The 13,355-nt window shown below is 40.3% G+C and overlaps 1 protein-coding gene across 1 annotated transcript; it reads right to left on the minus strand.

Annotated features, from left to right (window-relative positions):
- Positions 1-1,108: 1,108 nt before the first annotated feature.
- irx3a (iroquois homeobox 3a) lies at positions 1,109-4,528 on the minus strand. Its single transcript, XM_079163297.1, has 3 exons — positions 4,056-4,528; positions 2,396-3,440; positions 1,109-2,248 (listed from the first exon to the last, which is right to left on the minus strand). Exons 1-3 carry the CDS (start codon positions 4,272-4,274, stop codon positions 2,193-2,195), a joined length of 1,320 nt encoding a protein of 439 aa, XP_079019423.1. The 5' UTR covers positions 4,275-4,528; the 3' UTR covers positions 1,109-2,192.
- Between the last annotated feature and the right edge of the window lie 8,827 nt (positions 4,529-13,355).

A 13,355-nucleotide genomic window follows, 5' to 3' on the forward strand; every position in this document is an offset into this window, starting at 1 on the left:
CTAAATTTGATCTACTTGTTCTATTTAACAAGATTTGCTTTATTGTACTTTTTGGTAAATATTTGCATAATGTTTATGCCTAATTGTTGCCCGTTGTTGTTGTGACCCAAACTGAAAATGCCTCTTTGTTTTTTTGATAAGATATGTTTGATCATTTGGGCTAAAATTAACATCAATTATTAATTGTTCTTGCCTTTTAAACATATGTATATATGCTTGCTTTTTGACGCATCAAAACAAGTGATTAATTGTGACATGTGCACTGCGTTTGTACATCAAAAAATCACAACACGAAGGCTTGAAAACACGTTAAAAAGGTCTGATATTGTGACAGATTAATAAGAGCAAAATGTACTATCGAATTTTATATCACACTTGATGGATAAATTACAAATGCGCCGAAGGAAATTCACACAACATGAGCTCAATCTTTGAGTGCACCAGAACATGGCCGACTGCATGTGACTGTAGAGGGAGCTCCAACACTAAGTTTACATAAACTTCCTCTGATAAGGTCTCACACATGCAAATGATCACGTCACGGGCAAACCAAATAAATGATGTTATTATTAGTTCTACAGCTACCATATATTACAATTATACCAAAGAGCAGCGTTGGTGGAGGAAAATTTGTATGATATATGTGAAGAGCAAAAGCATTGCAAATTGAGCATGATGAGATCTGGGAGTTGCTGTGCGAAGCCAAAATCCATCCTTAGGATCAGCTGAACCGCTTTTACCGAATAGCAGCGATCATACAACAGTGATTCATTACCTAAAGTCTCTTTATAAACCATACAATTTCAGACGAAAATTAATGAAAGAATTATTCATTTTACGTCTCTGTAAGGATAATCCCACAACATTAATATCCAAATATATGCCGCAACACTGGCTAATTAGCCTTAAGTCCCTCCACTACAAAAGTGTGATAAATCCCTCTCGAATATTTACTTATCACTGCCACGGCGGATGAAGTCTGTGCCTTAGGCTGTCCACTAACACACATACAAAAACCAAAGCAATGCAATTCAAGCTGCAGTGCACAATAACAGCCACCATCAAAAGCAGCTGTCAAAATACCTCGACCAAAAACCAGCAATTTCTTAAAGTTGCAGCAGTTCATTTATTAGCCAAAATATAGACTTTCTTGTACAATTTGGTTCACAAGTATGTACATATTCTTAACTTTATATACAAAACATTTGAACATCAAATCCTCACAGAACTTACAAAAAGAAAAAGAAAAACTCACAGACTACAGGTTCATACATTATTACATTAGCAGTTTTACACAGGACATGCTTACAATGTAAGTATACAGAGATGTATTATTCTTATTTTACATTCCATATTCAAATAAAAAAAAAAGAATAAAGAGGATTGGTGTGAGGTTATGGAGAGGAGAGAGCCGAAAGAACCACCGCTGCTTCTAGTTGGTTCTGAGGCCTGAAATACACAGGGGTAACAGAAAAAAAATTGTATTGATCTAAAAAGAAATCCTACTAATAATAGCCTCGGGAAAAAAAACCAAAATAATATAAAAGTGACAATTGCCTTTCAAAAACGAGCTTGTAGTGAATTTGCATTGAGCTCATTTGCATGACCAAACAAGTAAGTGTAACATAGGCCTTGACGAAAAAACACATGCGCACAAACACAGGGATAAAAAAAATGTATCTTAGAATAAAAGCTAATTTGGGTAAATATTGCGTTTAAAAAAAGAAAATGTGATATGGCATCAAAAAAGAAAATTCCCAAATGTCATCAATTGACAGCCTCGCTATCTTTGAACTGGGTGAAAGCTGTTTTTAACAACTTTTTTTTCTCTGCATCCAAGGCACTAGATCTCTCTGAAATTGTGGCAATGAAAATTAAAATGCATTCATTGAACTGCCTATTCTCAGAGCCCATCCCGGGTTTCAGTGAATTTAGTGTTGAAAACTAGTTGGCTTAATAGGACGAGGGCTTTATGTAAACCATTGAATATAAGCACATGGGCCTCAATATCCCATGGATGTAGCAATACCAAATAAAGGAGGAAACGGACACGAATATTAAGAACACTTTTCACCCAATTCAACATTTGACTGTTTTTTCTTAAATGCTTTCTGATGAGGTTTTCATAATTCTCTCGGACATTTTTCAAAGCTGTTACACACCACACACACACACACACACACACGCATACATCAAACACACTGTATTCTGTAAGCTATTATATTGTAACACTGTTCATCTGTGTGGCCTGGAGAAAGAGAGAAACAAAATCCATGAACAGGCAAAGAAGGCAAAGGGAGGTCTAAAATAATAGAAATGAATGACGGGCAATGGACTAGTGTCTTTGTTTTTGTAGTTATCTATACATGCGCGTCTCAGTGTCGGGGACATGTACCTGTGACTGAAGTCTCTGAACTATGACTCTTGTCCTCCGTGTGCCTGCTGCTGTAGAGGGCCAGGCCGGTGGCAGTGGCCTGGTTTGCCAGTCCCAAATAATGATTTGAGTTCAGTAAAGCCAGCTGATGCGCCGAGAATGCTCGGTTTGTCCAGTTCTGGATTTTCCCAACGGGACAAGAAGAGATGAGTCTATGTGGGGCAATAATGGTCTGGGCGGCCGGACCTGCAGAGTTGCTGCCGTTCATTTGTGGCGATTTGCGCGGATTGTCAGGGGCCGTGGCTGTCTCTGCCAAAGACCAGATCTTTGGCTTTTGGGCCGGGGCAGGGCTGTTCTCTGAGGGCGGCGAGCTAACGGACACCGGATTCAGTTTGAGCGGTTCCCCGTTTGCTTGGGACGCTTTGGTGTCCAAAGAAGAGTGGTGATGGTGGTGGTGATGGTGGCTGTTGAAGTGCTCTCCTCCCCTCTCCACGTCTTTCACCTCTTTTCCCACAGCCTTTAGAAACCTCTGGTCGGGCCCTTGTAAATCCTCATAGCCGTCCGAAATCTCAGAGTCACTCCTCCCGTCAAGTTTAATATCTGAATGCAGGTCGTCCTGGTCGTCCAAGTCGTCCTTGTTCTCAATATTTTCCGTGTCGATGTTCTCCAAGTCGATCTCCTCCTCGTCCTCCCTCTTGTCCCCCTCCTCCCCCTCGTGATCGCTCCCGTAAACATTTCCCTCTTCGTCGGTGCGGTTCCGAGGGGCCCAGGTCATCTTGTTCTCCTTCTTTAGCCTCCTCCTGGCGTTGGCGAACCAGGTGGACACCTGGGTGAGGGTCATTTTAGTGATGATGGCCAGCATGATCTTCTCGCCCTTGGTTGGGTAGGGGTTCTTGCGGTGCTCGCTGAGCCAGGCCTTCAGGGTGCTGGTGCTCTCCCTGGTGGCGTTTTTGGGTCTGGATGGGTCACCGAACTGATATTGGCCATATGGATAAAAAGCAGGGTGATGGTGGGCGAAGCCTGGGTGCTGGACACCGGGGCTGTCTTTGAGTTCATACTGAGCACCCTGCAAAGACAAAGAATCACAGAGTCAGAGGGATTTATGAGATTTAAAATATTAATGCCATAGGATACTTTGTCTGGAATTATTCTTTATGATAAATTTAATCAAGCCACACAGTATTACAAGGGGATTTACAGGAATAACACAACATCGAGGTTATTATTGAAGTGTAAACAAACACAACACAAAAGTATTTTCGTTAACTCAAAACGTTATTTCTACCACAAACTTAGCAACTGAATGGAAAAAATGAATTATTTTAAATGTAGGCTACTTTATATTTATAGCGAAACACTTACGCGGACAAGACTTTACTTTTATGCACTTATTCCCCACCTTCACAGCACGTTGCAGCATTTTATTAACTCTTTTGCTATCACTTTCAGGAAATGATGTAACAATAAGCCCGAAGCGCAGTTTGTTAATGTGTTACTTTTTAACCACTTTTAACTCCATTTCACGAAAGATTCAGCCACAAAGTAACCTAGACCACGGCGCTCAAAAAGTTTACGCTCGAAAAGTGCCAATAAACCTCTCCTGGAGACTTGTTTATTTCTCTTCATTTCAAGTATGAGGTAAAAAGTTATGGATGACTTAAGAGAGACCAGAGTGACTTACCAATTGATTGAAAATTGATATATCGTTTGAGTAGGGCAGAAACGCTCCGTAGCCCTGCGCTGCTGCGGCGAAAGGAGATCCATACATAGTGGAGAGGACGTTGGAGAGTGCGCCGGACGGACTGAGCTCTGTCCCGGCCCGGGCATTGCTGGCGATCCCCTGGCGCTCCGGCGGGTATATCGGTCGGATGTACTGATATCCCAGTTGAGGGAAAGACATGGCGGTAGGAAAAGGGGAAAAAGTCTGCTGCAATCACACAAAGCAAGGGAATTGCCTCGATATCCACTTTTACAGTGTGAGCATGTGAGCAACAAAAGGTGCAAGCAAGGGAAGTCTATATTTCCTCGGTAACAGCCAGTGTAAACGATCCGGTTGCGCCCCTTATTTCTTCCTCTTCTTCTTTCCACCCTCACTTCCCTATTGATCTGGATGGACTAAGGTCAGGTCCTTACAGATTGCTTTAGATTATTGGGACTCCCTTGCTCAGATTGACATTTCTAGTCGTTTAGAAGCCCCTCCTATTTCTCAAATCTCACCCCTCTCATACACACCGCTCACCAAACAGCCTCTCTCTCTCTCTTTCTCTCTCTCTCTCTCTCTCTCTCTCTCTCTCTCTCTCTCTCTCTCTCTCTCTCTCTCTCTCTCTCTCCCTCTCTCTCGCTTTCTCTCTCCCCCTCCCTTGCTCTCTTTTCTCGGATAAGTGCACTGACGTCGCGAGCTCTTATTTGAATGGGATTTCAAATCTCATTTTATGGCTCGCCAATCTATTTCATTTGTTATTTGTTCGAGTCCGTCCCACCGCATTGTTTGTGTTAATTCTCAATTTTGCCCATTTGCACAACAGTAAGCATTTTGGTGTCAACGACTGATTAACTTTTTTTGTCTTTAGTTGTCTTTTTAACACAAAAAGACACTTTGATACTCACTTAAGAAGTTAAAAAAGTAAAATCGAGAAAGGCAGTTTTCTTCTCTTTTGTGTTAATGGGAACGTGTTCACACATATTTTTTAATTGACATTATTTTCTATTAAAGAAATGTCAGTGGACAGTGCCAAACACACTTAAATCACAAGGAAAAAATATGAAAATAATGAATATGTTTGTAACTGACGGTGGTCATGCCATGTAATGATCCCGGATCACAGGCTATACACACCTTTTTATTTATCGCTATGTCACTGAGTGCAAACTGTGTTTTCTTACACCGGTTTGGAGGTGTTATGGGCTTTTGGTGGCAGGCGAATCGGAGTCAATTCAGTCTTTAATTTGAGACATCAAACGGGTCGCATGTAGCCACTTGACATCAAAGAGAGAGCTGATGATAGGCACATTACACTGTTAATGAAGACTAAGTGTAAAGTACCAACAATGACAAGTAATAAACAATTTAGTGGATTGGGCTGAGAAGATGTATATTCTGGGGAAACAACACTCTGACTTCAGTAAGAAAGAGTAAAACATACATATATATATATAAAGCAACATTTTATAATTATTATTGCTATTATTAACAACCACAATAACGATAATAATGAAAAAGAATAGTAATATTAATAATAATAACAATGGTGATACTGAGTAAATAAACAGATCGCTCAAGCTTAAATCAACAAATAATAGTTATTTTAAATACTTTTCTCTTAATCCGCTACAAAACAAAACGATCATCGGACAGACTGCACCTTCAGAAAATCCATTTGATAATGTTGATGCAACCTGATGTTTCTTGTAAATAATACGGATTAAAACAAAACAAGGGAGTCAAAATTGAAATTCCATGAATCAATACATAAAAGTGTGTACGGGACAACCGTAATCGCATTTCAACCGATTTTGTACCAGCATCTGTTTTGTTAATCGTTTGCAAAACAACTGCAGAGGTTGAATTGTTATTTCACGCACTTTATTTGAATATAAATCCTAATGTATTATTGACGGCGAGATGAAATCTCATCAATCTCAGTGTAGTTTTGATAATGCGATCCCGGTTTCCTAGAATTCTGAACTTGCATAAACCTTTAATCTTCTTTGGAAGCAGATAGTTATCATTGTCTGGGAGGGATAATAGCAGCTATAATTTCTTATATAGAGCTACCCATAAGGATACGCCTTGTTTCTGTACAACTCTGTCCTGAATCTGTGTGTGTTCTTCGCCGACATCCACCCCAACCCGGATTATGGGGTTATTAATTACAGCGGCTTGCTGGTGCCATCCGACCGGAATGGTAATCACTACATAGCAGTCAATAGCACGCTCACACTTAACACACACAGTCATACGCGCGCAAGCACACACACACACACACACACACACCTACACACACACACACACACACACACACACACACACACACACACACACACACACACACACACACACACACACACACACACACACACACACACCTACACCTACAAACACGTAAGATCGACCTGCAAACTGAGGGGGTCCAGACAGTGAAGTGGAGGGTGGTTAAAGATAAGTGCATAAGTGTATAGAAGAAAGAGAACTTCAAAAAGACAACAACAAAAAAAAATCACGTCCAATCACACTGCTGAAAGAAAAGAGAAAGAGACAGACAGAGAGAAACGAGAGAGAGAGAGAGAGAGAGAGAGAGAGGGGTGGGGGGTGGGGAGAGAGAATAAATAAATCTGAGCGAGGTGTCTGACTGCTGGTGTCCACTAAGCAGCGCTCCGAGTCCGGATGGACACGTGTCTCATCCCCGGGACCACGTCGCTCGGACGCCCCCCCCCCCCCCCTCAACACCACCCACGCCAAGGACTGCATCTGATTTATTGCCTCCAATCAAACGCACCACGCACTAACTTAACACTTTCACACCGACCCGGGAAACTAGCATAGCCATAAAAGCATTAAGACGCTGCTCCCCCCTTTCTCTTAAAGAGAGTCTCAGTAAACAGCAAACTAGCCCCTGCTTGACTTCCGTATATACACGCACACACATCGGAATAGGCCAAAATTCAAATTTTGACCTCATGTTATTTTTTTATTTATTTTTTATTTTTATTTTTTCTTACACTAAATTTAATTACTTTTCTTAATTCTGGACGCATGCTGGCAGCGCGCTGGAGCCAATTTAATTTGTAGGTGCTGTAAAAAGAGGGCAATCACACGCGAGTGACTTGAGGGCTGTTTTGTAGAGAGCTCTTTGACGGTAATTATGCAGATGACACAATTTCCCATTCTCATAAGCAAACATACACGGCCTATCGCTCAACAGTAGTTCCTTATGCAATAGGCTACACAGGGCACCAGCGACACGTCGCAAATGATGAACCGAGGCTCTGCAAAACAGGCGAGATCAAAGGCTTCAAACAGAGGCACTTCAAATTACACATTTAGATCTTTCCCATAAAGCTCCAGTGACAGAAAAAAAAATAAAAACATATTTTATCAAAAAGAAAACGCAATTAATGACCGTTGGATGCTTTTGGTAGTTTGAAGTGTATGTGTGTGTGTGTGTGTGTGTGTGTGTGTGTGTGAGAGAGAGATTTTTGTACTTGCTTGACAAAAGCAGCTCTTGTTTTGTTAAGCAGTTCTTGAAAGGGGACTGGAGCCAGCAGTAGTATTTGCTGAGTTTGTTACTCACCAGAATTTGGCATCTTCAATTTCAGGAGGATTGCTGCTGTACATATTATACAGTATAAGATATAGTGCAGTGGAGTGATTTACAGCTTTTTCAATGTGATCATGAAAAGCTACCGGTCAGCTGAAGCTATTAAATAAACTGCAATATATTTGACGTCTGTCAGAATGATGAAACTAAATAATAAACCTTGCAGGAAAAAGTCTCAGTGTAATTCAAGGAAGTGACTATTGGTATTATCATATCTTATTACAAAGCAATTATCCTTAGCTGTTGGGAATATACATACTATACATCAGGAATGTTCCTCAGCGGTTTCAAACTTAAATCTGTGGCTAACCTAAAAAACTAACTGCAACACATTCAATCTCCGAATAAGCTCTTTCAAACTCATGTCCCATTAGGGTGAAATAAAGGTCCAATAAATCTTGCAGTGTTTAAAGAACAGTGAAGCTTAATCCAATAAATGAATTAGTTTCTAAAAATTAATTGTTCTTAGCAGCAGAAGCAAGTGTACTTTGAAATACATTTAAAGTTTAATTTTTTTCCCTGTTAGAATAATTTCAATAGTATGATTTTAATTACATTACACCAACCAATCATGCATATTAAATAGATAGCCTAACTTTGATTTGCATTAGTGGCAAAGTAAAGCATTTTGGAACAGTTCCTCCTGCTCACACCATTTGGAAACAAATTAATAGTCAATGGACTGCAACTTATTAAACTGGGTTAGGACAGTGGATCAAAGCGTGAATTAACGCATTGCCTCGCAAGTGTTTTACATTACGTTCAGGTTGTAGGCTACTACTAAATTTAAACAGTCAGTCAGTCAGGCTAAGCACATAGATTGAGTGGGAGATCCATTTTAGATTCAGGCCTTGAACAGAGCTTTAACCAAGGGGCCGGCAGCTTATAAGTTTTGTACAATGTGCAATATGCATATAGATATATTAACCTAAACGCTATATCTATAGGCAGGCTGTTTATAAACCATAGACGTGTACTCCTAAATATGGCTTTCATTGGTGCTTTTAGGCCTTTACGAATGTCTGCTCGCATCACTCTGACAAAATATAATATATCAAATATAATATAAATATATATTTTGTGTGCCCATTTCACTCAATAGTGGGGTTTTAGAAATAATCTTACACTTCAATTTCCTACTATAATATTCCTTTAATGTCTTTGTTGCACTTCACCTATAATATTAAACAACCCTCCAAAATATATTACTGGCGTACTATTAATTTTGCCCTGGGAGGCTGGGGGAGAAGTGGTAAAAAAAAAATGAGGACGAAAACCTACTCGAAGAATAATTTGAGTATTCTGGTTTGTTTATCAATTGATACTGACTGGACAGGTCATAATAGCCCCGTGTTTAATACCTTTCTCGACAGTTTTACTAGTGCTTTCACATGGACATATAACTCATGCTGACCCGCAGGATTCTTATACTTCCTTTAAACTGTCATTATTTAGGTAACAAAATCTGTCATTCCATTCATCCGGATGGAACCATATTAAATCATTTATATTTTCCAACATCATATGCTTGTGCTGGGTCAAGGGGCACGGTCAGTATAAAATAATCCAGACCTGTGCAAAACATGTACAATGTCATGAATGTATAGGGTACATTTTCCCGGCAACATTCTAAGCAGCACAGATGACACACTAACCACAACATCAAATCCAACTGATACCAGCTGAATATGAATATGTTATCACTTTACATATCGTTCATATTATTAATTGCACGGTAGCAAAGAATCATGGCTTAAACTACTGTATGATGACACAATACTCCCACTATAGAGATTTGTTATGCTTAGCAAGTACCTTTAATAATGCTGCATTAAAGGTGAGTTGTATTTTTTTTTTGTTTCCTCTCTGCCCACTCACTCTCGCTCCATCTGCTGCAGTTTCCCCTGTATCAGTAACACAAGGCATTGATTTTACGGTAAAGTCACTTTGTAAAGGGAATGAGTAACTCCGGGCCCCACTATCACTGTATTACACGGGTATGGCCCACGTAACAAGATGAACATTGATTCAGCATTACGGATGATCGATAATGAAATAAGTAACTTCAGGGCCAAATTAAAATGCAAGCTGGCTTGATGCTGCCAGGCTCTGTGAGAGGTGACAGCAGGAGAGAGGGAAGAAGAGGGAGGGCGAGGGAACGGCAGAGAGAGAGGGGGAGAGAAAGACTACAAGTTGATGGCCAAAGAGAGTTCCCTGTACACAGTGATGATGATGTTTTGCGGATGTTTATAATGATAATTGACAGTGATAGCTGGGGTGTCCTCAGCTAATCTTTCACTAACAAAAACCCATATAACCCATATAATATATTATATTATCTATTCTGAGACTGTGCCCTTATAATGAAAATATGGAAGTTGCTTAAATTACAACACACATCCCCAAATACTTTATAGTATAACACAGGGTTATATCATCCGTCAGTGAATACTTTCATTTTACATCTCAAACTGTCCAAATCTGTTAAATTGACTCAATCTATGATTTGGCCGGTCTGCTTATTTGAAAGGAAAGTCCCGTCATGTCCCCTGGCATCATAAGCAAATCCCATGGATGAATGGTGTTGCCTCTAGATGAAGAAATTAAAATGAAGGTATATATAACATTTTCTTTATTTGTTTGTTATTTTGTCCATTGACCAGTAGAAAAATCTTCAGCAGATCAATCCAACATTTTTCGTGATTTTGTACTGTTAAATTATATTGTACACTTTACCAGAGAATCCACATTGTTCTACTGTTCAACTTACCAAAATTTGCACTTACGGTCCGTGGAGCCGAACCTTCATCCTTCATCCATCCATCCAATTTCGAAGGGGCACATCACCAACTATTTACCTCGATTATCCAACAAAATGCCAATCGCAACCATTGATCAGTTTCACTCAAGACAGCATAACTTGGTTTCTCTATTGAGGAGTGTCTTGATCCAGTGGTAGCCAGTGATGCCCTTTCGTGGCCCCATAGCTCAACACTGCGGCCAGACAAATATCAGTTTCCTAGCACTTTTGGCCTACTGAGCCAGACAAAGCCTCAGTCTTTCCAGCTGTTGCTGCTGCTGGTTTGTGGCCGGAGAAGAGGCAGCTGTACCAACATGGGTGAGCGGAGCCTCCTCCTCATCTGTTTGCTGGCCTGGACTTTGCAGGGGGTGCAGGGTAGATCGTAGGTGGCACGGCGATGAAGCCAATTGAAGGGATTCAAAATCTGGACATTAGATGCTATGAAACCGGCTATTTCCATGATGCTAAAACTACCACACATAATCAAAGATGGATAGTCCCAGAAGACATTGAAGTGGCTATTTGGTTGCATTACAAGTCTCGAAAAGTTGACTGTCGTCAGTATCAACTGTGCTGACATTTGACTGACGCCGTCACTCACATTCACAAGCCATGATAAAAGATTAAAGTGTTTAGTGTTCAGAGAGTTTTTAATTGCAGGAGTCGCAGGAAGTGTTTTGGCCATTCGTCTGTAGCATATTAATTATCTATGGGTGTCCTCTATATTGTTGCACATATTTTTTCATTCTTAAAATGTACAGCTATCAGTGTTGTTGTCACTGTATTAATACTATTCAGAATCTGTCTCTTTTAGTGAAAGGTAAAAATCCATAATTGAAGAATCAGAAACCAATTAACCCTAATTAAAACATCAATCAACATTAAACAACACTGTTTAGATGATCATTGTTGATTTCTATCTATATCATGATTTTACCCAAGTGTAAACTTTCAACTCATTTGTCTTGGTTTTATAATTAGCATTTCCTTATTAATCATTTAACAAGTCTTCTTTGTTCTTTTTAGGATTCAAATAAGATTCAGTCACCTTGGGAGAACTGTAAGGTTGTGACAGATTTTGTTTTCCATCCAGAAAAAAACGCAGCAAGTCTCTGTGGTGAAGTTAAGCAATTATTGCAAAGAAAGAGTTGTAGTGGCAGATGGAAAAATGTGGAAATACTTCCTTGAAACACTGCTAAGTGACAATTGAGCAGCTTTAACAATGGCATCATGAGAAAATACCTTTTTCCTCACTGTCATCTCTGTCACCTTGTAATTTCCTATCTGGCCCTCCGTTTTCATGAGTGGCATCAGCAGCTCAAAGAGCTGATCCTGTGATGGTATGTTATGGAGTTTGGTGGGTGCAGACCTTGCCTTTATAATCAGCCCTATTGAGTGGCTCAGCATGCCAACGGACTGAGGTCAGAGGAAACTTTACAAGCAAACACTTAAACCTCAGCAGGGCAGCTTTGATAAGGTTTTACCAACCTAAACACTGCACTTATTATTGGCGGAGGTGCCAAGCAATGAGTGACACAGTACCTGTGAGCACATTATGTGTGTGTGTGTCTTGTTTATGTGTACACCCACATACAGGCGTTGTCTTGGCACTTGAAACACACTTTGTTATTATCAGCCCATTATGCTTAAAGCACCAACTAATAAGCCTATGTGGGAAATAGACATTAATGGTGGTGACAAAGTGCCGCTCCACCGTGCACGATGCATATACATGTTACTACTATAAACAGTTGGCCTGTTTAATCAAAAACATGGCCACAAAGCCTTGCTAACACTTCAGCATATTGGCCAACTCAGCTTCTTTTAGGCTGCCTGTTTGGCCTGTGCTGCTCTCTTTTCATTGACATCCAACGGTAATTGTCAGTAGTTTTAGGAAGCTCCGGGTGACAAGGGAAAAAGAGCATGCGCTAGCTCTTTTTTCAGTCAGTGTTTTTCTTGTGTGTGTAGGTGTCTATGATTGATAGATTGGTACACTTTTTGTCCCCTCACTCGGTGGTCACTCCTGAGAAAAGACATCTCAACATCCATCCAATGGATCGAACCTTAAAACGAACATTAAAACGGACATTTGTGGTTCCCAGAGGGTGGATCATGGTGATGTTGATGAACCCCTGACCTTTTCTTAGCGCCACTGCTTAATCAAGGTGTTGGTAATAACATACCTTATAGGGCATCTAAAAAACTAATGACTGCATTTCTGCTCAATTTGATGTTAATATTCAAAGCTCCAGGAAGATGAATCCATAGGTTTCCATTATGGACACCCCATAAGCTTTACCCAAAATGTCAGGACATAATGTCACATAATCGTTCACACAGTATATTTAATGTCTTGAGGGACTAATTACCGTGAAATGTTTTAAGCTTATTCTCATACCTGTGAGGATAACCCCTTTTGATTTTAATGATGTAATCGTTTTTTCTCTAGCTCCCCACTCAGGACAAATTACATCTGTAGCCCCACCTCTGGCTTGAAAGAATGGAGTTCACTCAGTCCAATAGTTTCATATTTTCAGATGTAATGAACACAATATCCTCCCGAATATGCCCAACAAAGACAAACAATCCCAAACAAACATGTCTTTTTGTCTTTTGTATGTGTGTAATTACACGCACAGTCTTTCACACATGTGCTCACAGACATATGTGAATGTGTGTGCATGCGAGTGTGTGTGTGTGTGTGTGTGTTAGCCTGCCTGTTGTACAACAAGCACTGGAGCAAGACTGGACCCAGCTGTGAGGCCACCACTGTCACAACCAATAATGATTACCCTCTCCCTGCTCCTCAATTCCTGCTTCATAACCACCAAACCAAAGGGGAGATCCGCCCCTTTTAGGAGAA

The sequence above is a fragment of the Pholis gunnellus genome, assembly GCF_910591455.1.
Source record: "Pholis gunnellus genome assembly, chromosome: 1".
In the NCBI taxonomy this organism is placed as follows: Eukaryota; Metazoa; Chordata; class Actinopteri; order Perciformes; family Pholidae; genus Pholis; species Pholis gunnellus.